Source organism: Asterias amurensis, chromosome 4, assembly GCF_032118995.1.
Source record: "Asterias amurensis chromosome 4, ASM3211899v1".
Taxonomy (NCBI): Eukaryota; Metazoa; Echinodermata; class Asteroidea; order Forcipulatida; family Asteriidae; genus Asterias; species Asterias amurensis.
The window spans coordinates 16,721,730-16,747,951 of NC_092651.1; the positions used below are offsets into that span (position 1 = coordinate 16,721,730).

Sequence of the window (26,222 nt, forward strand, 5' to 3'; positions counted from 1 at the left end):
GCGCTGGATACCGGGCATAACTTGTTGAGATTTTTTAACGCGCCCTCACTTGTTGAAAAAGTGGTCATTCCGTCATTTATCTGCCCCACATTCTCAACATGCTTTCAGTTTTGGTGGCAATTTCAGTTCCAAGTTCAGTACGTTTCCGTGTTAGTTTTCCCGACACGCGGACGACATAAAAGAAGGAAAATGCAAATAAAAGTCTGCTCATTTTGCCCTATGATGTGAGACTCTGCAGACTGCAGTGCAGTATCTGTGAGTGAGTTTAGTTTCAGTAAGGAGAAACATACTACGTGTAGTTGGTGACACTGACTGGGGTGCTAGATTCTTTTTTCTCTCGAAATTTTGACAATTTCGAAAAAAGGAATCTAGCCCCCAGTCACTGGGTCTAACTACTATATAGTGCTATTTTATTCTGTAAATTAAAATCACTGGTGTTAAAAATGTTGACTCAACCTTCAATAATGACTAGGGGGGGGGGGGGCTCTCTGTCGTAGGAGGTCCTGTTTTCGCGGTGTCCCTATTATCGTTGCAAATCTTTTACCTCTCTGTGCGCGATGTAAACAGTCCCAAGATAAAAATTGTGTGGTTTTATATGCCAAGCAAAGAGTCTCCTCTTCTTTGACAAAAACTTAGAAACATGTAAGGCTCCACTGGTCATTTGCACATGTAAATGCAAAAAGTTTGGTATTTTAGGCATTTCTACAAGGTACAAAAATATGTCATAATGTTGAGGCCATATAAAAATATTTGCCCACCGAAAAAGTTTCATCAAACGCTATTTCAATTCACAATTCATGATGATCAAAATCATGTGACAGAATGTTTTGCTGAGCATTCTTGAAAAAAAATACCGAGGCTTAAAGAACCCATGTGCCTTATATCATTTTCTAATATTTTTGGAGATTTTTATTTTGTAACCCTTGTATCAATACTATTATTTATATCAAAATTTAAACATCAGCTTGTTGATTCAATTATCACTGTTTATGTATATACTTTATTATAAATATTAAGAAAAAAAATAGAACAAAAATAAATAGAAATCAGATTTTGAAGCCAGTAATTATTCACACTTTTTATATTTTTTTTATTTTTTTTTATTTTGTGCAAGTTACCATGGTAATTTTAAAAATTTAATAAAAAAATATTTTGAATAAAATGAAGGCAACTGCTGGCTATACAGTCATACACAGAGTCTCAAAGAACACTTGTAGTCACTGCAGATGTTTCTTCCATGTACGGCTTCACCGGGAAACCATACTTTCTCGTTTGCCGTGAAAACAGGAAAAACTCAAAACAAATGGGGCCAGTTGAAGTCATCCAAGATCGGTGTGTGGTGTGAACATTTCAATGTCCATCAAGTTTTAATACATGTTTGCATACTTCGTATTAACAAATGAAGATAATTAGGGCATCGGTTGATATAAGGCATCATTATTTTTTTCCCAATTCAAAGAAAAAGGCATAATAGCGTGATAACTGGTAAGCAGAGGATAGACCCAGTGACTGGGGCGCTGTGTATTCATGTTAGAAATTTTGACTTTTGAAAATGCAAATGTCAAAACAAAATTGTTAAAAATGAGTACTGGGGGTACTGAGCCCCAGTCAGTTACTGGGTCCTGGGTCGAACACAGTAACGACACAGGGGCTCTGCTGTACTCATTTAAAATTTGTTTTCATTTACTTTACCTGCATAGTTATTTATAAAATATTACTGTTTACACTACAGAGAAATGAGAGATGAGGATGGACTTTGATTGGAATGAACCTCATTGGGAGTTATGTTTAAATTCAAGTTAAAAAAGAAAGCGACATAGTCTTTTAATACGAAGAAACTATAAATAAATAGTGAACTTGCGGGAACCATGTGTAAATCTCTTAAGGTGAGTGTTGGCTCTGAAAAGAGCCGGTTTGGTCTCGACGTTTCGAACAGTATACTCTGCTGGTCTTCAGGAGGAAGAATAGTCTTTTAAGTTTTCAACTTCTTTACAACTTCTTTTGATTTTTAACATTTCAGGGGAAAGACAGCATGGAAGAAATCAAAGCACAACTTTCGAAGCTCACCGTAGAGGAATTACGGTCCAAGCTTACGGCATGTGGTCAAAAGCCGATCCCAATTACCAAGACAACTCGTAAGCTCGTGGAACGCCGCATCGCTAGCTACCTTTGGGAGCAACAAGGAGGAGGAGAGGTAGAGAAGGGAACCCAAGCAGGTCTCAGCGACGCTGGAAGTCATGTTGATTCAACAGATGCTGGGTCAGGAACGTCGTCAAATCCCACAAACACTGAACAATCTAGACTTACTGTTAGGTCACAAGCAGATGTTGACGCCGTTTGCAATGAGCAAAATACCCCCCAAAAGGGAATCCCTGTCGTTACAAACTACTTTGCAGTTTGTATTCCATCTAAGATTGACACCAATAGTGCTGGAGTTGATGAGCAAGATTCAACAAGTGCTGTGAAAAATTCAGGTATGCAGACTTTTATTATATGTGACCTGTGACATCACACGTTTACAAAAGAGCCATAGGGCCTGGACTTCCTGCAGGCACATTTTGTACACAGCTCAATGGAAGAAAATATCAAATCTTATATTTTATGGAGATTGCGCTGTCTAATTCTTATGTACTCTTGATATGATGAAAGGGGGCACATCTCAAAACTTGTCCAGCTTTTACTTCAACAACTCTTTATGGAAATTATGACACAAAATGTCAACTTTCCAATATGACCAGTGCAGTATCTTGCCTGCCAGAAAATCCAAAGACTGCACAATGTCACACTTATTGTAAACAAAGCTCACATGGTCTATATAAATTTACACTTACCTCATAGGGTGCCCTTTACCACAGAGAAAATGCCTTGGTGCCCTTGCCCTTTCAAAACGAAGCCTCAATGTTGTACTTTTATCTAGATGAGATTCTAATCTACCAGGATCGCAAGGAGGCTCTGACCATCGCCAAGAAGAACAAAGGGGCACGGTTTAAGGTCTTCAAGACAAAGGAAGAGGCGGAGACATTCGCTAAGTCAAATCAGGATCTCAGTACACCCAAACCACCCTCAGAACCTTCGTCAAATCAGGTAAACATGAGTCTTAGAAAGTCTTATGAAATAGTTTTCTGAACTACTTTTCTAGTGCTGAGGATTCTGTGAAATTGTTAATTTTCAAAGTACAGTATTCTCACTTTGTCATGTTTGTGTATTTGCTCACTCTCCTGTTTTGGACCAAAGGAATGGAACACTCTCCCTAACCACATCAAGGATGCTAACACTATTCGCACTTTCAAGAAACTCCTCAAATGTTTTCTATTCCAACAATTGTATCAACATTAACACCATCCAACTGTCTTCAGCGCCTTTGAACAACTTTGGTTGATTTTGGCGCTTGATAAATTATCTCTGATTGATTGATTGATATTCCTACAAATACATGAAATAACAAATCTGTGAAAATTCTGACTGAATTGGGCATCAAAGTTGCAAGAGAATAATGAAAGAAAAAACACCCTTGTTGAACAAATTTGTGTGCTTTCAGACACATAATAAAAGGCTTCAGGCCTGAAGTATTTTATTATTTGAGTGAGAAAATAACTCTTTCTAAAAAACTATGTTACTTCAGAGGGAGTCGTTTCTCACAACGTTTTATACTATCAACAGCTCTCCATTGCTTGTTACCAAGTAAGCTTTTATGCTAACAGTTATTTTGAGTAATAACCAAAGTTTCCAGTGTCTTTAACCAGTTAATGTCAGAAGATATGTTTGCATGCACAACTTTGTGGACACTACAAATGCCATGGCCACCATTGCCCTGGTCTTGGCCTTTGTGCCCCTTCAAAATTTTCCCATAGACTTTGAGATTTTCCAATGGAAGTGCCCTTTACAAAATGAAAAAAAGGCCTTGCCCCCTTCAAGAGGAAATTCCAGGCCTGGTTATGTTGAGCCTGTGTATCGGTACGATGCTAAAAAATGCCAAAATATAATATTTACAAATTAAATTCTCTCCTCAGCCCTTTGCCGAAAAGGCGGTCGGCAACTTCCGTTCCGTCAAGCCCCAAGATCTAGTCGTGCTGCGGCGCGTCATCGAGCAAAGCAACGAGACAAAGTTCAGGGAGATCGTGTGGAGTAACCCTAGATACCTACTCAATGCTGGGGATACACCAACAATCTTGCAAGTAGGTACAATGATACCCCCCCCTCCCCCTGGCCCCTCTACAGGCCTTGAAATAAACCATAGCACCCACAGCAATTGCCGTGGTGCCCTGCGCTTTTTCTGCGGTGCCCTCTGCAAGGTTCCAATACAAACTAGAAGTGCCCCTTGCCTTAGGAAAATTGCTGAGCCCCTTTAAGAGCGAAGTTCAAGGCCTGCCTGTTGAATGGTTGATTGACCCCTTGCACAACTCGGACCGCACTTCCGGACAATGCACGACTACCATTTTCACCTTTTTTTGGGGAGTCAATGCCTTTGTGCATATTTTCACTCTCAACTTGACTCCCAAAATGGCGGACAGGATGGGCGTGTTTTGTTGCGCGCTGTGCTAGGGGTCTATCCACAAATATTGACTGTTCTAGTACTGTGGTTAAAACTATGACTCCTGACTTGATCCTAGTTATGTTCTATTTTCTTGAGGGAAAATCGAGGGAAAAAAATACGCTTTTACTGAGGGAGTCATAATTTTAACTGTAACCATAGCACAAAATAAAACAATCAATATTTGTTTTATAACACCACAACTTGAATTGAGCATTTGGGCGATGTACATTGCGCATTGAAGGCGATATATATGGGTAGGCCCACCATATCTTTACATGTATTGTGTATCCACAGTTGTGATATATATTTGACATTTTTATGGTTTCATTCATTTCTGACATTGTTTGACATTTTGTATTATAGTGCTGACAATATGCTCTCACTTTTGTTTGACACGTGTGAATTGAAACTGCTTTTATTGACTGTACTGAATGTTGCCTTTTCCAATTGTTTTTTCCCCTGTGTATTTGAATGATGTGTTTTCAGTGTAAATTGATTCATGGATACCAATTGTCTTTGCTTCTGTATATTTTGCTATGTATTGACTGTACAATTACCTTTCTTTCTGATTGTTCCATTTTTCTTCCTGTCATTTGTTCATATTTAAAAAAAATTTAAGACTTTCTTTACATCTTGATCATTTTGCATTTCTTACTTTACATATGTTCCATTCTGAATTGAAATTTCCATTTTGATGCTGTTTTGTCTGAGATGTGTATTGATATTTTATGTGTGCATTTTGAACATTGTCATTCATATATATGGTGTATGCTGTTTATTCTTAACCATGTTTTTCTTTCACTTACAGGAATGTGCATTTTTATGATTTGGAATTGTTTTCTGTATTGCAACTTTTCCCTTAGTTCAGTTGTCATTTACTTATAATATTTTATGGTTGATGTAGTTTAGGGCATAGACTTTATTATTTAACAATTAGGCATAAATATACACTAGTCTGTATTTCATTCTCTGTAAATATATCAGTTTCTAGATGTAAGTGTTCATTATCATAGTTGATTCTAAGTTTTATAATTACACCAGTTTATTAAAAAAAAATCTCCTGTTTAGGCATTAGTTCAAGATTAGCTCCTCCACCATTCAAAGAGACTGCCATAAAAATAATCCAATAACAAGTAGTTGCTAAATGTTCTAAATGTATCTATTGGGTAATTATTAAGTCAGTTAGTATCATACATGAGGATCTTTTTAGTTCACCCATATAGGTTTTGATACTGAGTATCCACAGACAGCGAGTTGGTTTAATTTAGTTTATTAGCCTTCATGGCCCCCTTAGGCCTACTTATTAGTGGTATTTAATATTTCAAACAAGTGAATTAGTTTACATTTTAGACTTTCGGTAATTTCTTAGCGCAGATTTGCATCACAAACTAGCATACTTAAAATAGCTCCTAATTTTACAAATTATTTAAGCAGAAGAAGTAGGGTATAGACCTTTATCATGACGCAGCCATCTTGAATTTTTCCCATTGATATCATTGTAACCAAATCGAGGCTGGAAGAACAAAATAGTCTGGTTCCTATTTGCAAAAAGATTATTAGAATTCATTATAGTTATACGATACAAGGAACATGACCAAGATGGAGACAGCCTGAAAAAGGTCTATAGGTGTAGACAAATAAGGTGTTGGATGAAATTTGACACCTGTTCCGTATTTATAATGTACTAACATCCTACACTTTGACTTTGTCCCTACATTAGGAGGGGTCTCGATATAATGCAATGCATGTCGTAGCAAAGGAGAACCTCGCTGGTATGTGTAGCTTGATTCTAGATACCCTGGAGAATCCAGAGTTTATTCTCTTGATGTATCCTGACGACCCATTGGAGACACTCAACAATAGGAGGGAGTACCTCGTTGATTTGTACCTGAACTCGCCGGACAAAGGGGTAAGGGCTAAGGGTGTGGTTCATGTCATCTGGTATGTCGATTTCCAAAAAGGGGTTCTGGGCCTCTGAGAGGCATTTATGTTCACAGCAGCCAGACAGCTTTTGCTAATTTACATAAGAGACTGTGATTATGAACCCCCGAACACAATTTTGAATGCATGTTCATGGCACAATGGTACCAGGGTTTGCTCATCTAAAGGTTGTTTTGAAAAATGCTTGCCCCAAACCATTTGACATAGCAACTGTCTCTATAGTCTGAGGAACTCAGTGAGCGGTAACTTGGAACTAATTAAGCATTACAAGATCTTATTATTATTATTATAACTAATTATAAGTCATTGTGCAAGACTTTCTTCAACTTGCAAATGGCTAATTTAGACCTTTCCATTGTCTATAAACAAACTCTGCTGGTTGCAATGGACCGCCAAATGTTAGCAAGACATGCAATCGTAATAACGGATGTTCTGACAAAATTCAATTTTTTGCATAAAGTATCTACGATGATTGGTTGCTCTGTTTTCAACAAATTCAACGTTATTTTTGAATAGTTGTGTGACATTTCTACAAACTGTGGCCATCTGGTTTTGTATTGCATTTATGGCTTTCTATAGTTTTCATTCATTCATTCATTCATTCATTCATTGTGATTCATTTTTATTAAAAAACCAACTGGCAGCACAAAGCTGAATAATGTGGCATTACAAGATAACAATATTGATAAAAACCTCGGTTTGCAAAAACTCAAGCTGTGAGGCTGCATAGAAACGTTTTTAGTAAAGGTGTTGCATCAGAGGTTTAAACTGCGCAGATAACAACATGTCTTCTTAATTGTCTCAGTCAGGTTGGAGAAACTCCTCTTCATTTTGCATCTAAGTTTGGCAACGTAGAAGTTACTGAACTTCTAGTTAACCATCCACAATGTGATAAGAGTCTGAAAAACAAGTCCGGGCAAACGGCTAGTCAAGTAAGTACCCACTGTTTCATTGGAGTATTTATCTTTCACTTTAAAAGTATCTTTCATAAAAGGCAGTTATTTACTCAAACTACTATTTAAAGGCAGTGGACACTATCGGTAATTGTCAAAGACTAGCCCTCACAGTTGATGTATCTCAACATAAGCATAAAATAAACCTTTGAAAATTTGAGCTCAATCGGTCATCGGATTTGCGAGATAATTATGAAAGAAAAAACACCCTAGTCACACAAAGTTGTGTGCGTTTAGATGGTTGATTTCGAGACCTCAAGTTCTAAACTTAAGGTCTCGAAATCAAATTCTTGGAAAATTATTTCTTTCTCGAAAACTATGGCACTTCAGAGGGAGCCATTTCTCACAATGTTTTATACCATCAACCTCTCCCCATTCAGGCCTGATACTTCACGGAGGCAACGAAGGCGATTGCCTCCGTGTCCACTGGTCATTGCCTTGGTGCCCTTGAAATGCTCCAGTACAAATTTGCAATTTCATCATAGGGTGCCCTTTACCAAAAAGAAAATGCCTTGGTGCCCTTGCCCTTTCAAAAACAAAGCATACAGGCCTGCCCATTACTCGTCACCAAGAAAGGTTTCACGCTAGTAAATATTTTGAGTAATTACCAATAGTGTCCACTGCCTTTAACATGTGTATTCTGGTACTAGTAAATGGCGGCCGGGTTGGTGTCACGGTATCTTTAATCACTTTCCTCGGTTCGCATCATGGTTGTGCTCTATGTGGATTGGGTTTTCAAGTCCAGACTGCGTGGGTTCCTCCCTGGAATAATTTTCTGGGGTTTTTCTCGCACTTCTAAACTGATACTTCCTTGACTGTCTTCTCTCCATTGGGTTCTTGGCTGTACAGTTATTAAATAAGTTTCTTTGAGAGTCCTTGGTTTCACAACCAGAATAAATTAAATGAAATGAATTTCGGAAAATGTTGCGCCTTCTTTGACAGAAAATTTATTCTTTCCTGTACTCGAGAATTTGAACAAAACATACGGTAAATATTTCAACTTCAAATTTTCATCATTACACTAATAAAAATGTTTTTTTTGGTAAACTATTGATGGCCGATTGTTGTGTTGTTTTCCAGATTGTTTGTTCTTGGAGTAAGGCATCTGGTGGTGCACTTACAAAGCAACAAGAAACAATTAAAGACCTACTGAGCGGTAAGAAACAAACTGGTTTATATTCTTTTATCCTTAAAGACACTGGACACTATTGGTAATTGTCAAAGACCAGTCTTCTCACATGTTGTATCTCAACATATGCATAAATCAGCAAGCCTGTGAAAACTTGAGCTCAATTGGTCGTCAAAGTTGCGAGATAATACTGAAAGAAAAAACCACCCTTGTCACACGAAGTTGTGCGGTTTCGGATGCTTGATTTCGAGACCTCAAAATGTAAATCTGAGGTCTCGAAATCAAATTTGATGAAAATTGCTTCTTTCTCTCACTTCAAAGGAAGCCGTTTCTCACAATGTTTTATACTATCAACCTCTCTCCATTACTCATTACCAAGTAGGATTTTATGCTAATAAATATTTTGAGTAATTACCAATCGTGTCCACTGCCTTTAAAATGATAAAAGCAAAATTAACTTCTATTAAATCGATGCGGTACCCGCAGCTAACGTATAGGACTCCAATTGCCTCTAGCCACCTGGCTAGCTCGGTGGTCTAGTGGTAAGACTAATCAGTTGTTTAACAACAGTGATTTTGTTTTTTATTTCAGTTCACTACTATGTACCGTTGTTCAGATCGGCAGACAACTGTACGCAACCGTACATTGGTGAGCCATGGTCACCTGATCTACCTGAGCCCCTATCAAGCCCCCTGTTTGATTTCAGACTCACACCTGACAGTCCGATTGATTCTGTCTTGTCGATGCATGCATGCGCAGGTCCCATGTCTCCATCAGAGGTAAGAAAAAGTCTCCCGAAGATGACTAGAGCAAGCTAGTCGAATCGTTGAGGCCAATTTAAGAACTAACTCTGTGTTGTGCAGTTATACGATCCTATAAGCTTAAGTGGTAGTTCCGCCATGTTTCTATACCTTCTGCCCGGGTAGTAGTTAAGAAGCAGGACAGTTCTTTTTAGAACTGAGAAGTCTCCCAAACATCCGATAAATCTTGTAGAAAAAAGAAGACAGTTCTCTACCGGGCAAGTAGATACACACATGGTATTACCGCAAACCAAATATACATGTATAAGAAAAATAAGTTAGGGTATTTGGAGCGATTCACAATGTAATGATGGCGTTGCATGCCGAGTAGTTAGGGGCACGGGACTCGAGCTCTAGTGTTTCTGATCAGCAGAGTGTGGGTTCGAGTCCTGGTTGTGGCACTTGCGTCCTGTAGCAAGATGCATTAGTATGTCTGCTTTGTCCTTCAGAATGGACATTGAAGTGTGGGTACTATGGTCGATTTGCATCCTAATCGTTCTGGCTTAGCTGAAAATTGTTAAGCAATGTGTCTTGCTTGAGCAGCTCTATGGCAGAAGGCCCCTTCAGTTCTTCTTTTTGTGCCTCAGCACCTTAAACGAGCAAACTGTTTGATTTTGACATCATGTTGTTGACATTGATTAATTGATTGATTGATTGATGGATTGATTGATTGACTGTCTGGTCACTCTTTTAACTTTTCAAAACAAACACTTTATTCATTCACAAAATAAACAGAATTTACAAAAACAGAAAAAAAAAAAAATAGACAAGAAATATCTTTCACAAATATTGATTGATTGATTGATTGATTGATTGATTGATTGATTGATTGATTGATTGATTGATTGATTGATTGATTGATTGATTGATTGATTGATCAATATTTACCTGTTTTTTATGTGCAGGCTGGATGTTTTAGAAGAAATCTTCACACCCCATCATCGACAGAGAGGAGACGAGTGGGAAGAATTAAACGAGCCGATGAAGAGAAAGGCCTGGAGAGAATTGGAAGGTAAGCCTGTTCATTACTGTTTTCAATGAGTTGAACATTTTGATTGCTTTATTTCAAAATGATGACAGGACAGTCTCCTGACGATGACTAGAGCAAGTTAGTCGAAACGTTGAGACCAATTCAAGAACTGACTCCGCGGTAGTACAGTAATTTACGATCCTATAAGCTAAAGTAGTAGTCCCAGCCTATTTTTATACCATCCGCCCGGGTAATAGTTAATAAGCATGACAGTTCTTTTCAGAACTGAGAAGTCTCCCGAACATCCGATAAGTCTACTCCGCGGTAGTAGAATAAAGAAAGACAGTTCTCTAAAAACAAACTCTACCTGGCAAGTAGATAAACACATAAACCAAATATATATTGATACCTCACCATGCAATGCCTGAAATCCTAGATAATAGGACTCTTTTTTTAATAAGGCCGGTAACCACCAATGTTGGTCTTTGAGCATTACTAGTATACTGGTCACTGGTCACTGGTCACTATAACACTGGTCACTGGTCACTGGTCACTGGTCACTGGGCACTGGGCTGTTTATTCCATTCCGTAAACAATCTCAGCTCCCTGTTGGGAGTAGCGCAAGTTTTAAGCACCAAGCTTAAATCAATCACAAGAACCATCTCTGGCCACAGGTACCCATTCACCCATTGATGATGAGAAGTAATTAAAGAATTAGTCTCAAGTGTCTTGCTCAAGGACACAAGTGTCACGACCCAGATTCAAGTCCACACTCCAATGACTAGGTCCGCTCCCCCCCCCCACTTCTTCCCATTCTTTTTCACTGCATGTTAATTTCTCTTCATTGTCATCACAAATTTTGACTGCTTATGTTACACTTGGTTACCTGTTCATGTTTGTTGTGTTGTCATTAAGCCTTCAAGAAAGACTCTGCTAGGGTCGAAAGGTCAGGCCATTAACTATTTTTTGCAAATTTCGTTTCAATCGGACCAGGGAGTTAGCGGGCAAAATGAAGGTGTCGTGGTCAGAGTACTGGAACTTTCTGGATGAGTTTGTGGACATCACCTCGACCAAGGGCTTACAGAAACTTGAAGAATATCTTGCTGGGAAGTGGTCTTCGGCTGGCGCAGGTGAGGGTTGGTTTATTTTTCTAGTTATGTGATGCTTCTTTTTCGTTTGCTTGTTGGTTGTTTTTTGTACAAAGAAACCAGTGCTTTATAAAAGTTTCCATTGTTATTACTATTATCATGTGGGAATGGAGTCTGTAAATTGAGGAAGTTTTCTTTCACGCTGTTTTATTCAGGGGAATCTGCAACGTAGCTCTTGTTTGTCTTGATGATCAAGGCCCAATTTCATAAACATGTTAAGCAGAAAGGTATGCTTAGCAATTTTTTTTGCTAAGCAAGAAATGGGCGGGATACCAGTCACAGTGATAGTAACCTTACAGTATTTTGGCTAGTAACCTGTTTTTACTAAGCAAGTTGTTTTCTGTGCTTAGCAAGTTTTTATTGCTAACATGCGTTTTGAAATTGGGCCCAGCTAGTTTCCTCGGTATAAAAATTTCACCTGTGTTGGCATGTTTCGGCTTACTTCCCCAAAGTGATATTTCCAACGAATGACTCATTTAATTTGACTGCATCACATATGTTGTCAGATTCCCTGTGTACACAGTGACACTGATAGTTTCAATTCTCAACTTATTCAAAGGAACCAGACTATTTTCCCTTCCGGCCTCAGTTTGGTTATGTTAGTTTGAATGGAAGTAAAAAACCAAGATGGCCGCACCATACTAAAAGTCTATAGGACTTCTGTCTTTGCCTTTGAAGTGCACTTTCTAGGAGTCATTCCTCGATCCCAAGTTGCCTTCTGATACCTAACGCTCTTTGAAAGATTAGACTGCTTTCATGTTCTTGAATGGTTCATCTCGGGATATAAAATTACACTTCTTTAAAATTTAGATGCAAGATTTTTCATGTTTCGATTTGAGTCAGTTGAGTGGAATCTCATTCAATTTTGTATTTCCTCGGTGTCTTGTGAGCTACTAGATACATGTACAGCATTGGATAGGCTTGACATTGATACGTGTATGATCCTCAATGGATTGACAGAGGCACGCCTCCGCCATCAGATCGGTTTCTATCTTAAAGGCACTGTACACGTTTGGTAATTGTCAAAGACCAGTGTTCTCACTTGGTGTATCCTTTGGGCTCAATTGGTCATCGAAGCTGCGAGAAAATGATGAAAGAAAAAACACCCTTTTTGGACGAATTTGTGTGCTTTCAGATAGGAATAAAAGACTTCTAGCTAGAAGTCTTTTAATATTTTAGTGAGAAAACACCTCTTTCTCAAAAACTACGTTACTTCACTTTCTCAAAAACTACGTTACTTCAGAGGGAGTCGTTTCCCAGCTCTCCAATGCTCGTTACCAAGTCAGTTGTTGAGTTAATTTTTTTTTGAGTAATTACCAAACGCTTACCTTCCCTTTAAAGTTCACTGAGGCTCGAGTTCATGTCAGAACCAATCCCCTAGAGAAATGTATCTGTTTGTAAGAAACAAACCGCAAGGGAAACTAACTGGGTACTACAAATAAATTTGGGGGTCAACAAAGATGATTTTATTAATTTTGGTTTTTACCCATACACCGATGTGTGTTAGCACTGTATACTCAGTACTTGGCTGAGTAGTGAGTACCCATACCCATGGCTGAGTTTTTACCCATACACCGATGTGTGTTAGCACTGTATACTCAGTACTTGGCTGAGTCCTGTGAAAAAATATCACAGGGATGTTACTCGGGTGGGATTCGAACCCACGACCCTTGCAACTCTAGAGCATCTCTAAAGATGATTTTGTTTTGTTTACCCTTACACCGATGTGTGTTAGCACTGTAAACTCGGTACTTTCCAGAGTTCTGTGAAAAAAATCCTTGCAGAAATATTACTCTGGTGGGGTTTGAACCTACGACCATTGCAAGTCTAGTGCATAAGTGACCTACAGGCTTATACAATATCTACGGTGTCGTGGCCGAGCGGATAAGAGCACCGAACTCAAGCTCTGGTGCTTCTGTTCAGCAGAGTGTGGGTTTGATTCCCGGTCTTGACACTTTTGTCCCTGAGAAAGACACTTAACTATAATTGCTTCACTCGGCATATTCAAAAACAGTTTAAAAATCTAGGGGTAAATGGGTACCTGTGAGGGCAGAGATGGTTCTTGTGATTGATTTAGCCGAGAAGCGCATATTAATGTTGCACGAGGCTGTATACTCCCCACCAGGGAGCTGAGATGGTTTAAAGAATGAATTAAGGCACAGTGACCAGGGGTAATAATGTGAAGCGCTTTGGGATGCCCTCCGGGTGTGAAAAGCGCGATATAAAAACGAGTTATTATTATTAGTATTATTATTAATGTGTGTGGCTAGGGCGAAAGTCATGCAATCATATACTTCCATATAGCCAGGGATACACCCTGGGAAGCCGCATTGTAAAGTAATTACGTAAAGGGGAAGGAACTTTTTCATGTGTTTCAGCAATTAATTTCACTTTTGAGAAAACAGAATTTTAGCTGTTGCAAATTGCTTACCAACCTATGGTATAAATGCAAAAAATAGTTAATGTCCTGACATTTCGACCCTAGCAGAGTCTTTCTCGAAAGCTAATAATTTCACTTTTATCTCCAGACAATGCAGGTATAAGAAAGGAGGCCTTGGAAGATAAACTAGACAAGTCAGGGGTGTCGGTACAAACAGAGGATTCTTCAATGACGAAGCTCCTTGGAGGATTGGAAAGACTTCATATTGGCAGTGCCAAGGAGACTGGTGATGGACAGGAAAGTGCCAGAGGCGTTAGTTCAGGCACAGGGCAACGCGGAAGTGAAAGCAAAACAAGTAGAGACGGTGAAAATCAAACGGCACAGTGCACAGTTGGAAGACTAATCACTCCGCCCAATTCAGATAAAAATGCAATGTCTGGCGCCTCAGGAAAGGGATTAATAGACGAGGATGATTGTGAAGGGAATTTAAAAGAAAGGACGGTGAAACCAGCTGAGAAGTTAGAGATGGAAATTGTGCCCTGTCAAGCTGGGAGTGACGAGAGGAAATTAACGAGTACTTGCCTTCATCGAGGAGAAAGTGGACTAGACCGTGAATCACCCTCAGATGACAAACTGTCAGGTAGAGAGAGGAATGTTGAGGTAGTTAATACCATCAGTACTGATGAAACATCCGCAATGCCAGTAGACCCGTCCAGTGAATCTACAGATTCAAATCCAACTGCCACATCAAATGAAAGCAGTGGGATTGGTGAACACCATGGCAATACGAGAGGTGATGAGTTCAACGATAGTTCACAAGCAGAGCTTAGTAAAAGCAGCTCGTTAACAGAAGCAAGTTTTATGCAAGTGGACGAAAGAAGTCCTAACAGAACCGAAGTACCGAATGAGGAAGTTAGTCTACTTGATTTGCGGCAGGCATCAGGAAGTAAGGGAAAAAATGACGGCGGGTCGAATCGAGGAAATGGCGATGGGAGGGCAGAGGTTTTCAGCACTCCAAAGATGATTCCGTCGAGAAGAACTGTCGCTGGCGTGAGAGGTGCAAGAGACGGGGCTTGCTTCATTTTAGGGTGAGTGGAAAAAACTGACTTTTTGGGTAGATTCTCGTGAAGCTACATATGTAGTCTGGGTGTGTTTCTTTGTAAATGCTAGGATCCAAATAATTTTATGAAGGACATATTGCACAGAAGGGAATGTTATGATTATTGAGCACTATTAAAATCACTTGGCATATTCAAAAACAGTTTCAAAATCTACCTGTGTAGGGAGGCATTTTGGTTTCTACTTTTGTGATGCTACTTCCCTTAAATGTTTTTTAAAGTTATTTTTTGCAGTGCAGCGCCGAGAGCGGCTCTTGCGGCTGAAACCTGCACTTTAAAATTGTCCATTGTTATGATATGTATAAAAAGAAATATCTGCAAATAGAAGATTGTGTTTCTTCATGAAAACTGAATTTGCAAAAGATTTTATCAGTTTGCTAATTAGTGTGCATACAAAACTATCACTTTTTAAAGGAACACGTTGCCTTGGATTGGGCGAGTTGGTCTTTGAAAAGCATTCTGTAACCGTTTCTTATCAAATCGATGTGGTTAGAAAGATGTTGTAAAAGTAGAATACAATGATCCACACAAATATGCCTTGAAATTGCGAGGTTTTCTTTCTACCTCATCGACTAACACGGTCGGCCATTTATGTTGAATTCCATAAAATGGCCGCCCGTTTTAACTCGCGACGTAAAATGAAAACTGTGCAACTTTGAGTGATACTTGTGTGGATCATTGTATTCTACTTTTAAAACATCTTTCTAACCATGCATTTCATAGCAAACGGTTATAAACGCTTTTTATAGACTAACTCGTCCGATCCAAGGCAACATGTTCCTTTAAGATGAGATTATTTTGGAAAGTGTTGTTGTCAGCAAAAAGATATGAGTTGTGTAAAGAACAACATCCAATTTTTTAAAGTTTTAGTTTTTGACAGTATTGGCTCTTTGTGAAAGTGGGGTAAAATGAAGATTGACCACGGGTTGGTAAATTTTGATGTTAAAAAAAAACGAAATGAAAAAGGTGTTTGTTCTTATTGGTTTTATTTTGTTTCCAAAATTGTGGCTTCTTCTGTATGACTTGTGTGACATCCAGGTCTATAGCTGATTTCACAAAGATCTAAGATTGATCGTAATTGCAAATCAATCGTAGTTGCTAAGTAAAATGTGATGTCATAATACAAATCACTATGGTGATACTGAAAATTTGTCTTGCGATGATTTTTATTGCTTTGTGAAATTGGCCCCCGATACAAACACGGAGACATTTGCCTTCAGGCCCCATGGCCAGTTCCCATTGCCTTGAGCACCTTGAAATGTTTCAGTAGAAGATGAAATTTTCACTCATCCGCAGTATTAAAATAAAATTTAAATATAAGCAATCTTTCCCTCTTATTTTTTTTCTGGCTTGTTATCTAATTCAGGTCCAAGCCCACAAAGACAGACCTTCATGTATGGAGGGCATTGGCAGATGTTGAGATACCAGACCGCTATCCCTGGATCCGATTGTGGAAGCAGCTCGTCAGCTCAGTGCCTGGTGAAACAAGAGACAGGTACCAGACCTTAATAGAAATAATTAGAAGAGTGCTGTAGAGTTTTTGTATCAATCTTCCCTGAGCAGTATATTGCAGGAGAGGTCGTGGATTGGTTGGGGTAATAATGTCGGAAGCGTTTTGAGATACCCTCGGTGTGAAAAGTGCTATAAAACTGGTTATTATTATTATTATTATTATTGGTTTTTCCAAAGTAATGCTAATTTATGCATGCATGTTCTCCCTACTTCAGTAATTTGCCTTGATATAATATTGCAGAATTACAGACAGTTATTAATTTTTTTAAATAATTATTTTACGGTTACCATGTGTTTCAGTTTAAAAAATTAGCAGTCTAAAAAATTAGCAGAGAAAAAAATATATAGTCAAAATGGACATATTTCATTTTTTACAGCCCACTTTCTTAGCCCCGCCCTAAATAGGCAAGATTTGAGATCTTTACATAAAGGGTACATAAAACAACTGTAGGAAGTTTGATGCTTTTACCACAAAGTGCACAATTTTTCCACATGCGGGGCTTAGCAGCTGGGCTAACGGTACTCGGTTATAGTGAGGGCAACTTGAATGCAAGACATCCACTGTTTACCATTGAGTATCTTTCCCACTTGACCAATTTTATGCAAGTAGCAGTTTAGCATCTGCAAGAACGGACTCTAGCTGAACTCTCTGTTGGTCATCAAGTGGTCAAGACATTCTATGCACTTAAGATTGCAGTTAGGGTGGTCAGTTTGAGTCCCCACTTGATTTGTTGATTTCCTAATGCTTTGTTTTGTAGACATTATGAAATAGTGCACAAAGGTCATTACCAGGAATCGAACCCACCCCCTTAATGTAATTGTGTTTCTTTAATCCTAGATGGCCCACACCAGCCAGATGTTTTACGTCCAAGGTACCCTTTGACCGTCCCTACCAGACTCCTTCCCCTCGGCGCCTTCACGGAATCAACCCCATCTTCAGTGGCTCTCCGTTAAGTCTCCGCGCTCGGCATTTCTCGGAGCCCACTCATCACTCCAGAGAGGGTGGTGGCTTAAGACTGCGGCAGGCGAGCTTCGATGTAAGGGAGTCTCTGGGTGGTCTGAAAGCTAAATTATTCCAGGAATAATCATGTTCTGCTGCGTTTTTGGGGGGTTTGTTTAGAACCTTCCTTGTCTCACAAAAGTCATATATTGCGCCACAGCACCTTGCAAACCATTACCTGGGGTCGATTTCACAAAGAGTTATACAAATTGCATGGATAGTCCTAAGTTAGGACGAGTAACTGGTCCTAACTAGAGATAAGACTAGTCATAACTCTTTGTGAAATCCACCCCAGGTGCTTGGTAAATGAAGTGGGTCTCATAATTCAAACGAAGTCCCACATACCTTGCAGGAAAATACTGAATATTGAAGCAGCAGGAGCGTCACTGAGTGACAGATATGAGCGCTACATGTATATAAGAAGCCAATAATATTTATTATTATTAACAACCTGTAAGGTTGGTTTGGTGAGTTCTGTATGCAAATCAGGTTTTTGCTTGGCTGTGCATTACCATACCAATCAAAATAAGGGGCAGAGCTGGGAATAGGTTTTTGTGGAGTTTATGTACCTAGGTATGACTAGGCCTTTAAATCCAGACTGTCCTGGTATCTGTTTCTGTATTTTGATATGAAAGGCAAATCAACATTTCTATTGGATTTAGTTTTAAAGGCAAGCAACAGGAATATCATAATGCTAATCACATCAAGAGTCGCATAGGTTCAAGCCATGGCCAGGGATTAGAAACTTCAGACTTTGATCTAAGTTTCCGTCCGGCTGCCTGGTGAAAAAAAGAGCTTATTTTTTTCCAGATATGAACAAATCCTTCCCTTTTGATCTAATTTTCTTGCGCTGAGGATACTGTTCCCCAAAGCTCCTTACAATCTATATATTAAGAAAGGTGCAAATGCTATCGTTTCAACGTACCTCCTATAATTTGGATCCTATTTTTTTGAAACCTTTTAGTCTGCAGTTGCTCTTACTCCAACATGGCTTGGGTCACTGTATCAGTCTCTACTTCAGTATTGATGATAAGTTCTGCAAGCCACAGCCAAATGATGTATCCTGACATGGCCTAAGCACCATGGGGCACTCACAGAAACGTCTTTAAGCAGACGTTTCCTGCTAAGGTTTTCTGCTTACATTTTCTAGATAATGACCGTTGCTTACCATAAGCTTGAGAAAGAGCATACTAACTTAACAGAAAAAAATAAGTAGAAAAATTGCAAAACATTTTTCTGCTAAGCAGAAATGAGCTGGATACCAGTTAAAAATTGTACCAGTTTGGCTGGTATCCTTATGCTGGAAAGCAACATTTTTTTATGCTAAGCTACTTTTTGTGCTTAAGCAGCTTTATGAAATTGAGCCCAGATGAGTGAGTGAATAGTACAAATCCGATGTGAGCGCACAAATGTACTGTTCAAATCTTCTTGACCGTTTATCAATGCCGTTTATGAAAGACAACTTTGCTCACTCGTATTTTTTCTATTGTAGTAAGCATGAACAGTTGCTGTATGAAACCCTTGTCAGAAACAGTAACTATGGTTTAGTCTTCATCTATAGACCCTGTGAACTTGTTAACAATAAGTGAGACCTTGTGCATTCTTTTGGTATTCTGGCAGGCAAGATACTGCACTGGTCGTATGGGAAAATTGACATTTTGTGTCGTAATTTCCACATAAATCCAAGAGTTATGGAGGTAAAAGCTGGACAAGTTTTGAGATGTGCCCCCTTTCATCAAATCAAAAGTTGATAAGAAGTAGACAGTGCAACCCACATAAAATATAAGATTTTATGTTTTCTTCTATTAGGCTGTGTACAAATCGTGCCTGCAGGAAGTCCAGGCTCTGTGGCTCTTTTGTAAACATGTGATGTCACATGTCACATCGTCTATACTAAAGTCAGGTTCATAAAGTTCACATCAGTTGACCTGTGCTGAACTCCTGTGAACCATTCACTGCAAAAACAGGCATGTGACGTCAAAATTGGTGTCGCATTCGCATATTCTCCGGAAGTATGAGCCGAGCTCTATATTTTGTAGCTGCAGCTCACAACTAGGCCCTACTCATCCACCTTTGTCTCGGCCAAATCGTGAGACTGAACAATGTGGCAGGGTTAACCCTGTTGTCTTCCTTCTTTCTAACCTTTCTGGTACTCCAAAATGTGAACCATTGATACTCTGTAAGACATAAAGGGAAATGGCAGGCATGCATGGTATGCTTCCTAATTTAGTCCATTTTCGAAATGTTGTGCGCGTTGAATATTATGAGATTTTTTTCAAACAGTTTACAAAAAACCATCAACGCTCCTTTCATATGTAGATAGGTCCCAGTACTCAATAAGATTTTTTATTTTATTTGTTCGCCCAGGCTCAAATATCATGGGTGAAAAGTAATCCAAAAGTATACCTTACATGACGATGTCCCAACAAATAGTTTGGTCATTCATAAGTCTTTTCTGTACTCTCATAATCAATTTGGCCTATTTTTTCAGAGAGTCCTTTTATCTTTATTTATGGACAAACCCCCACTTTACAATTGCCAAACAATATGCTGGAAGTGTGAATGGTTTAGTTATCTGCGCATGCTTTTTAAATGCATACAAGGCGTGGTATCGCATTGCAGGAAAGCCCAAGGCAATTACTATGCAAAAACACGCTGATTTTGAAAGCTGTAACTATTAGGCAAAATACAGCAAGTAGGATTTGAAACTTTGCATGGTGGAAATACGATAAAAGGTTTGCGGTAACACACCATGTAATGATAATCTCTAAATGAGTTGGGGTGGTTCTGAAAAGAACCGTTGGTTTCAACTTGATGTTTCGATCAGTATGCTCTGATCGTCTTCTGGAGAAAGCTGGACTCTACAAAATACAGTAGCAAGTTTAAACACGTGCCTTAGCAATGCATGTACATATGAACACAGTTTAAACTTGTTGACACTTTTGCATGAAACGGACAGTTGTTAACAGTTCACGCACTATACAATTGTCGATGTTATGTACATATTTTTGATACGAAAAGGGTTACAGAAGAGGCGAACTTTTTGATACGAAGGGGTAACCGACGAGGCGAAATTACTGGAAAAGTTTAGTTTCGTTTTTGACTTGGTTTGCATCAAATTGTCCTGCTAATGCCAGCAGCCATATTGATTTCGATTGACTGCTCTCTCACCACCGGACATGCTGGGTGGTCTAGTGGTGAAGATCTAACCTAGAATGCGGGGGTTCGCTGGGTTCGACTCCCACCCGAGTAGTATAGGCCCCTGGGAGTTTTCTCCTGCATGACTTTGAAAAGCACGAGTATACATGTACATTGTAAATAGGTAAAAACAAAATAAGATTCTTTATATCTCCGATGCAATGAATACGTGTATTTAAACACGGAAAGTATCTGATCACACTTACTTAAAATTTGCTGTGAATAATGTTTCAGTTGAAACTTGGCAATGTCTATGCAAGAAAATTAATGTACAGATCGGCAATAGGATGCAGTGTTGGCGTTTTCATACGGATTAAGGGTGGACGAAAGGGAGAACGAAAGGGATCTACACAATGCAAGGACTTCAAACACTATGTGGACTTATACACACGTCCACACAGTGTTTTATTTTGTACAGTGTTGAAGAATATGATTTTTCTGAAGTGCACGAAACAAATGAATTCGTCCATAGAGTGTATGCTCGAAGAGCTGTGTTTGTTTGCACCAGTACTCTAGCTTAAAATATGCAAAATAATAAAGTAAAAGTAAAGCATGATATTTATGTTTATAAGTGTGTAAGCAGTAAGCACCCACACTGAAATGAGTTTTTAATTATGTGCCTGCAGGTGTCTATACTCATGCCCCTGCATGTAAAAAGTATAAATATATTATGAAGTTTTTTCTATTGTGATTTAAGTGTGTCCTGTTTCAATTGCTGGTAATTGTTCTGTTGTAATGTTGTAATGCATGAATGAGGTGAAACTCTTCGGGGTGCGTGGTTAGCGCCCCCTCTCGGCACAGTCTGATAATTGTTTAACTCGGTCTAGACAGTTACACTGTACGGTTCCTTATCAATATTTGAGATACATTTATTACTATCGTATGCCATAATTGTTGACTTTGGTGACAAAGGGTGAAACCAGGTGGCGGATACCCTATGACAACGCAAGGGTGCAGTGCGAACGTTTACCGGCAAATTGTGCAGACGACGATGCTCTCTGTTACATTTCTGAGCCTCCGGCATTGTCGTTGTGTTAGTTTTAAAAACAATCTTTCGTTTTTAACTCGGAGTAAAAATGAGTTAATTTTTGTAAAAATGTGCGAATGACATAGCGAAGCTTATGCGTAATGTGTTGCAGAATAGTAGACACGTTTAGTCCTTGTGGGATTCGAACCCACGACCCTTGCAGTTCTAGGTCAGTGTCTTACCAACTGGGTTCGAATCCCACCCGAGTAATATGCCTGTGATTTGTTTTCCACAGGACTCGGGGAAGTACTGCGTATACAGTGCTAACACACATCAGTGTATGGGTCTATTATGTCGTTGCGGTACCCGCTGCCAAAACATAGGATTCGAACTGCCTCTAGCTACCGGGCAATCTCCGTAGTCTAGTTGGTAAGACACTGCTCCAGAATTGCAAGGGTCGTGGGTTCGAATCCCAACCGAGTTATATGCCTGTAATATTTTTTTTCACAGGACTCGGGGAAGTACTGAGTATACAGTGCTAAACACACATCGGTGTATGGGTAAAAAACAAAATTAATATTACTATTGATAATTGTCAAAGACCAGTCTTCTCACTTGGTGTACTCAACATAATTATGCATAAAATAACAAACCTGTGAAAATTTGAGCTCAATTGGTCGTCGAAGTTGCGAGATAATAATGAAAGATAAACACCCTTGTCACACGAAGTTGTGTGCGTTTAGATGCTTGATTTCGAGACCTCAAAATCTAAATCTGAGGTCTCGAAATCAAATTCGTGGAAAATTTCTTCTTTCTAGAAAACTACGTTACTTCAGAAGGAACCGTTTCTCACAATGTTTTATACTACCAACAGCTCCCCATTATTTGTTATTTTTTTGTGCTAATAATTTTTTTGAGTAATTACCAATAGTGTCCACTGCCTTTAACCACAAACAGTTCTATGTTATAATACCTAATGTAGTGACATGACCAATGGCCAATGCCGTCACATCGTGCTCAATCTGGGTGGGATGGAATCATTGTAATGCCGTTGACTGATTGGAGAAAGCGGGAATGTCAAACAGCACATGCAGCAGTTATGTTTCCTTGATCGGATCCCTGGGTCAACCCACGTAATTACTGTCTAAATGCCACTGGCGTTAAAAGAAGTATGAACTGTAACCCACGCGAGGCTTTGTTTTTAAACATATTAACAATGGCAATAATACATGCTACTGTCTTGGGTAATTTGTCAGTATTTGTCACTTGTACGTTCATGGATAACGAATTGTTGCTAAACCGTGCAGCCCAACAATCCAGCGATAATAATGTAGCCATCGCAAAAGATGTTTATCAGTAAATGTGAATGTATTTCTGTAAAGAACAATCCCACTCTATCATTAAATTTTCGTGGAAGAAACAATAACTGAGCTGTGTGGCATTAAAGTGGCGTTTATAGATGAATATGGTGATACATTTTGGCGCAATATTGATCTTGCATTGATACGGAATATGTATTTTTCAGTATAGAGTGCACTCGATACACACGCAGTTTAAGAGAGATGACAACTTGCAATATAAAGCATGTTCGGTCCAAAAACACTTTTGCACATGCAAGGTGCAAGGCTATAGACCACACATTACATTGTTTGTGCTGCGTTTTTGACCGAAAATGGCGTCCAGCAACCATTTTGCCCTCCATGTCGCATCTCTATCAATAGCTCCGAACACACGTAGCCGCGATTCCCCACTATGGACACGAATCCCTATAGGGCCAATTAGTTATACAGATGTCCATTTATAAAATGTGGATTATGTGACCCGTTGAGTGACCTTTGTTATGATTGGTCAGATCCATTTCCCCAACGGCCGAAAATACATCTTGTCCGGCCGCGTCACGTGATTTTATACGGCTCCCCTTTCTGTTCTTTTAATACTCTGTAGTTTAAAGTCACAATCAACAGACTCTCCAAAGCATAGACAAATCACAGTAACACTTTAGCAAGTCAACTAGAAATGAACTTTTTAAAGTGATTCATTGATTTTGTTTATTTTAAAAATTAACATACAAATCCGAAACAAAATCTCAAGATTCTAAGAATATGCAAGACGCGTGTTCAATTCGAGATGATAAGATATATTCAGGAGGTGGCCAAACCTTGAGAGAAAATAAAATATATATAAGATGAAAACTGGATAAGCGGTTTCGACAACCTGCGTTAAAAGCCTTTTTTAGTTACGCTACGCTGCATTGAATCGAGTATATAGATTTGATCAATATTTTAAGACCCTTGTGAGGGGGAAATCCGATAAGTTAGTTAGGTCGCTGGTCATCATGGAGCTGTGCCCGTTGGAACTGATTTATTGGGTTACCATTCAGCTCAATTCCAATACCAACTTTGACAAGGATAATATTGACACGTCCAGCTTTAAGTTCATTATCCCACTTTATTAAAACACATGGTCTTATGTCTGGCTCAAAATGATGTTATTAAGTGAATTTGTAAGTATTTTTAAGATAGGGAGTATAGTCGGCACCTTGTCGGGTGTCAAGTCTCGATCCTGCATGCACTGGACACCTTGTTTATTGTCAAAGAGCAGTCTTTTGGTGTATAGGCCTATGTCGAAGTTGAGAGAGAATGGAAAAAAAAACCCATTGTAGCACAAATATGTGTGCTTTCAGATGTCTTGACTTTAAGACCTCAGGTGAGGTCTCTTATTAAATTCAAATATTTTAGTGGGAAATTGTTTCTTTCTCAAAAACTACGTGGTATCCGTTTCCCACAATGTTTTATACTATCAACAGTCCTCTAGCGTTAACATTTTATGCTAACAACTATATTGAGTAATTACCAATGGTGTCCAGCGCTTTAACAACGCTTGCAAGCCATCACAGGCATAGTGTTGATTGATTGGTTATCAGAACAAAACAGTTATTCAAGAATCGTCTTAAGAAACATTAATTCATACGTAGGCGTACCACCTGTTTTATGACGGGCTTCAAAATACCTTTTGGGCAGTGAACACCTCGTCTGTGATTGAATAGAGCAAATCAACCCAAAGCTCTAAAATTACTCTAGTTATTCCTCTGACTGATTTTGTACATGATGAAAATATCTTTTACATCACCCGACTGAGTTACAGGTCAGTCGCCTGGATTCTCTACACACAAAATCTGAACTGTACTTTTAAATTAAACGTTGTACAGTTCCAGCGTCTGGTAATGTTTGTGTTTTATACTGCAAGGCAATTGTGATGGCATAAAAAAGAATATCAGTGAGATCCTTAAACCAGAAGCCCAACTTCAGATATAGAGCAAACACAGACATTTTAGAAGTAAACCCGACATACAACTCACACCGGTAGTCATTAAATAGGTCTGACGATAAATGACTTAATCAAGACAAAAATAATATCATTATGATCAACCTCACATAAGCTGTTAACGTGTTGTACTATTCCAAACATATTTGTATGAGTTGTGTCTTTAAAACTCGACTAAATTCGACCCAGCTTCCAATCATCCCGTAATCACCAGCAATGTACACTTGATCACCCGTTAGTGCCCAATTGATTATCACTCGAGAACATTTGGCGCGCAAATGATTGACATACTGTGCCACGTGGTTGCATTATGGTATGTGTGGTCCAAGGAATTGGAACTGAATGGCGCACTGCCTCCAAGTGGTACATATTTGAGTGCATTCAGTTAACCCATCAAAATGTTCACATTGGAATTTGGAAGCATCACATTGGGCATTTTAAATTATGACTAACTGCTCGCGATGAGCGAGTAGCCTACATTCAAGGCGCTCGGGGCTGCCCGGATAATGTAATGATCTGCCTTTCCCCTTACTTATTAACATGACTTGTTAAAGTACGACCAGTGTTGGATTGTTGTACTAGACCACTACTAGTACTAGGTGTTACATTTCTCTATGGTTGGTGTTACTAAAAGAAAACCATGCTATGAAGGTAACTTTAATGAACGTCAATCATGGTTTATGTCTGTGTTGTAACTTGCTGTCCGTGTGATCTGTTGTCCTTTCTCTATGGTGTGATGTATACTACTCGAGCAAAAGATGGCGGCGCCCATCGGACTGTCCGTGACGTAACTCACAACAACAACAACAACAATAGACTTGAACGAGTCCTACAAGTACATTAATACATTCTAGAGGTATGACATATCATTTTTTTAAGTCCATTTATGCACATCCATTCCAATATCATGGTATCAAAAACCACATCAAACAATCACTTTAAGTGTCACAGCGTTGTCACATAAGTTGTAACACAAAGTCAATGACTCTGTCCACGAATTTGTGCTCATTGCGATTTGGCATTTCTTAATAAAGAAAAAACAAAAAACAAAAAAAAACAAAACAACACTTTTATATAGCGCCACTTTTGGGAAACTTTGACGCTCATGTCGCATGATTTCTTTAAACAATCTCATCTCTCTGAAAGGAAAAACATCCTGCGCTACCAACCATAAAATGTAGCTAACCAAGTTTAAAATTATTCTCAGCATCTGATACTCTCAAAGGGCCCGATGTACTCCTAGGGCAT

At 39.0% G+C, this 26,222-nt stretch overlaps 1 protein-coding gene across 3 annotated transcripts; it reads left to right on the top strand.

Annotated features, from left to right (window-relative positions):
* LOC139935813 (ankyrin repeat and LEM domain-containing protein 2-like) lies at positions 1-22,390 on the top strand. 3 transcript variants are annotated; one of them, XR_011785857.1, is made up of 14 exons: positions 1-255; positions 2,021-2,474; positions 2,918-3,084; positions 4,011-4,175; positions 6,255-6,443; positions 7,285-7,407; positions 8,509-8,584; positions 9,149-9,336; positions 10,263-10,369; positions 11,321-11,457; positions 14,004-14,943; positions 16,340-16,468; positions 17,324-19,646; positions 19,678-22,390. XR_011785857.1 is itself a non-coding variant. In XM_071930409.1 (13 exons), exons 2-13 carry the CDS (start codon positions 2,033-2,035, stop codon positions 17,568-17,570), a joined length of 2,910 nt encoding a protein of 969 aa, XP_071786510.1. In that variant the 5' UTR covers positions 1-259; positions 2,021-2,032; the 3' UTR covers positions 17,571-22,390. The 3 variants fall into 3 exon arrangements, 2 of the variants coding, with proteins under 2 accessions (XP_071786510.1, XP_071786509.1); XM_071930409.1 differs by having other exon boundaries at positions 1-259; positions 17,324-22,390; XM_071930408.1 differs by having other exon boundaries at positions 17,324-22,390.
* Positions 22,391-26,222: the final 3,832 nt, after the last annotated feature.

Excerpts from the sequence above, each read along its gene's own strand:
- LOC139935813 (XM_071930409.1), top strand. The coding sequence starts at position 2,033 with ATGGAAGAAATCAAAGCACAACTTTCGAAGCTCACCGTAGAGGAATTA. Across the intron at positions 10,370-11,320 it reads GGCCTGGAGAGAATTGGAAG|GGAGTTAGCGGGCAAAATGA; the intron begins GTAAGCCTGTTC and ends CAATCGGACCAG. Across the intron at positions 16,469-17,323 it reads CCTGGTGAAACAAGAGACAG|ATGGCCCACACCAGCCAGAT; the intron begins GTACCAGACCTT and ends CTTTAATCCTAG.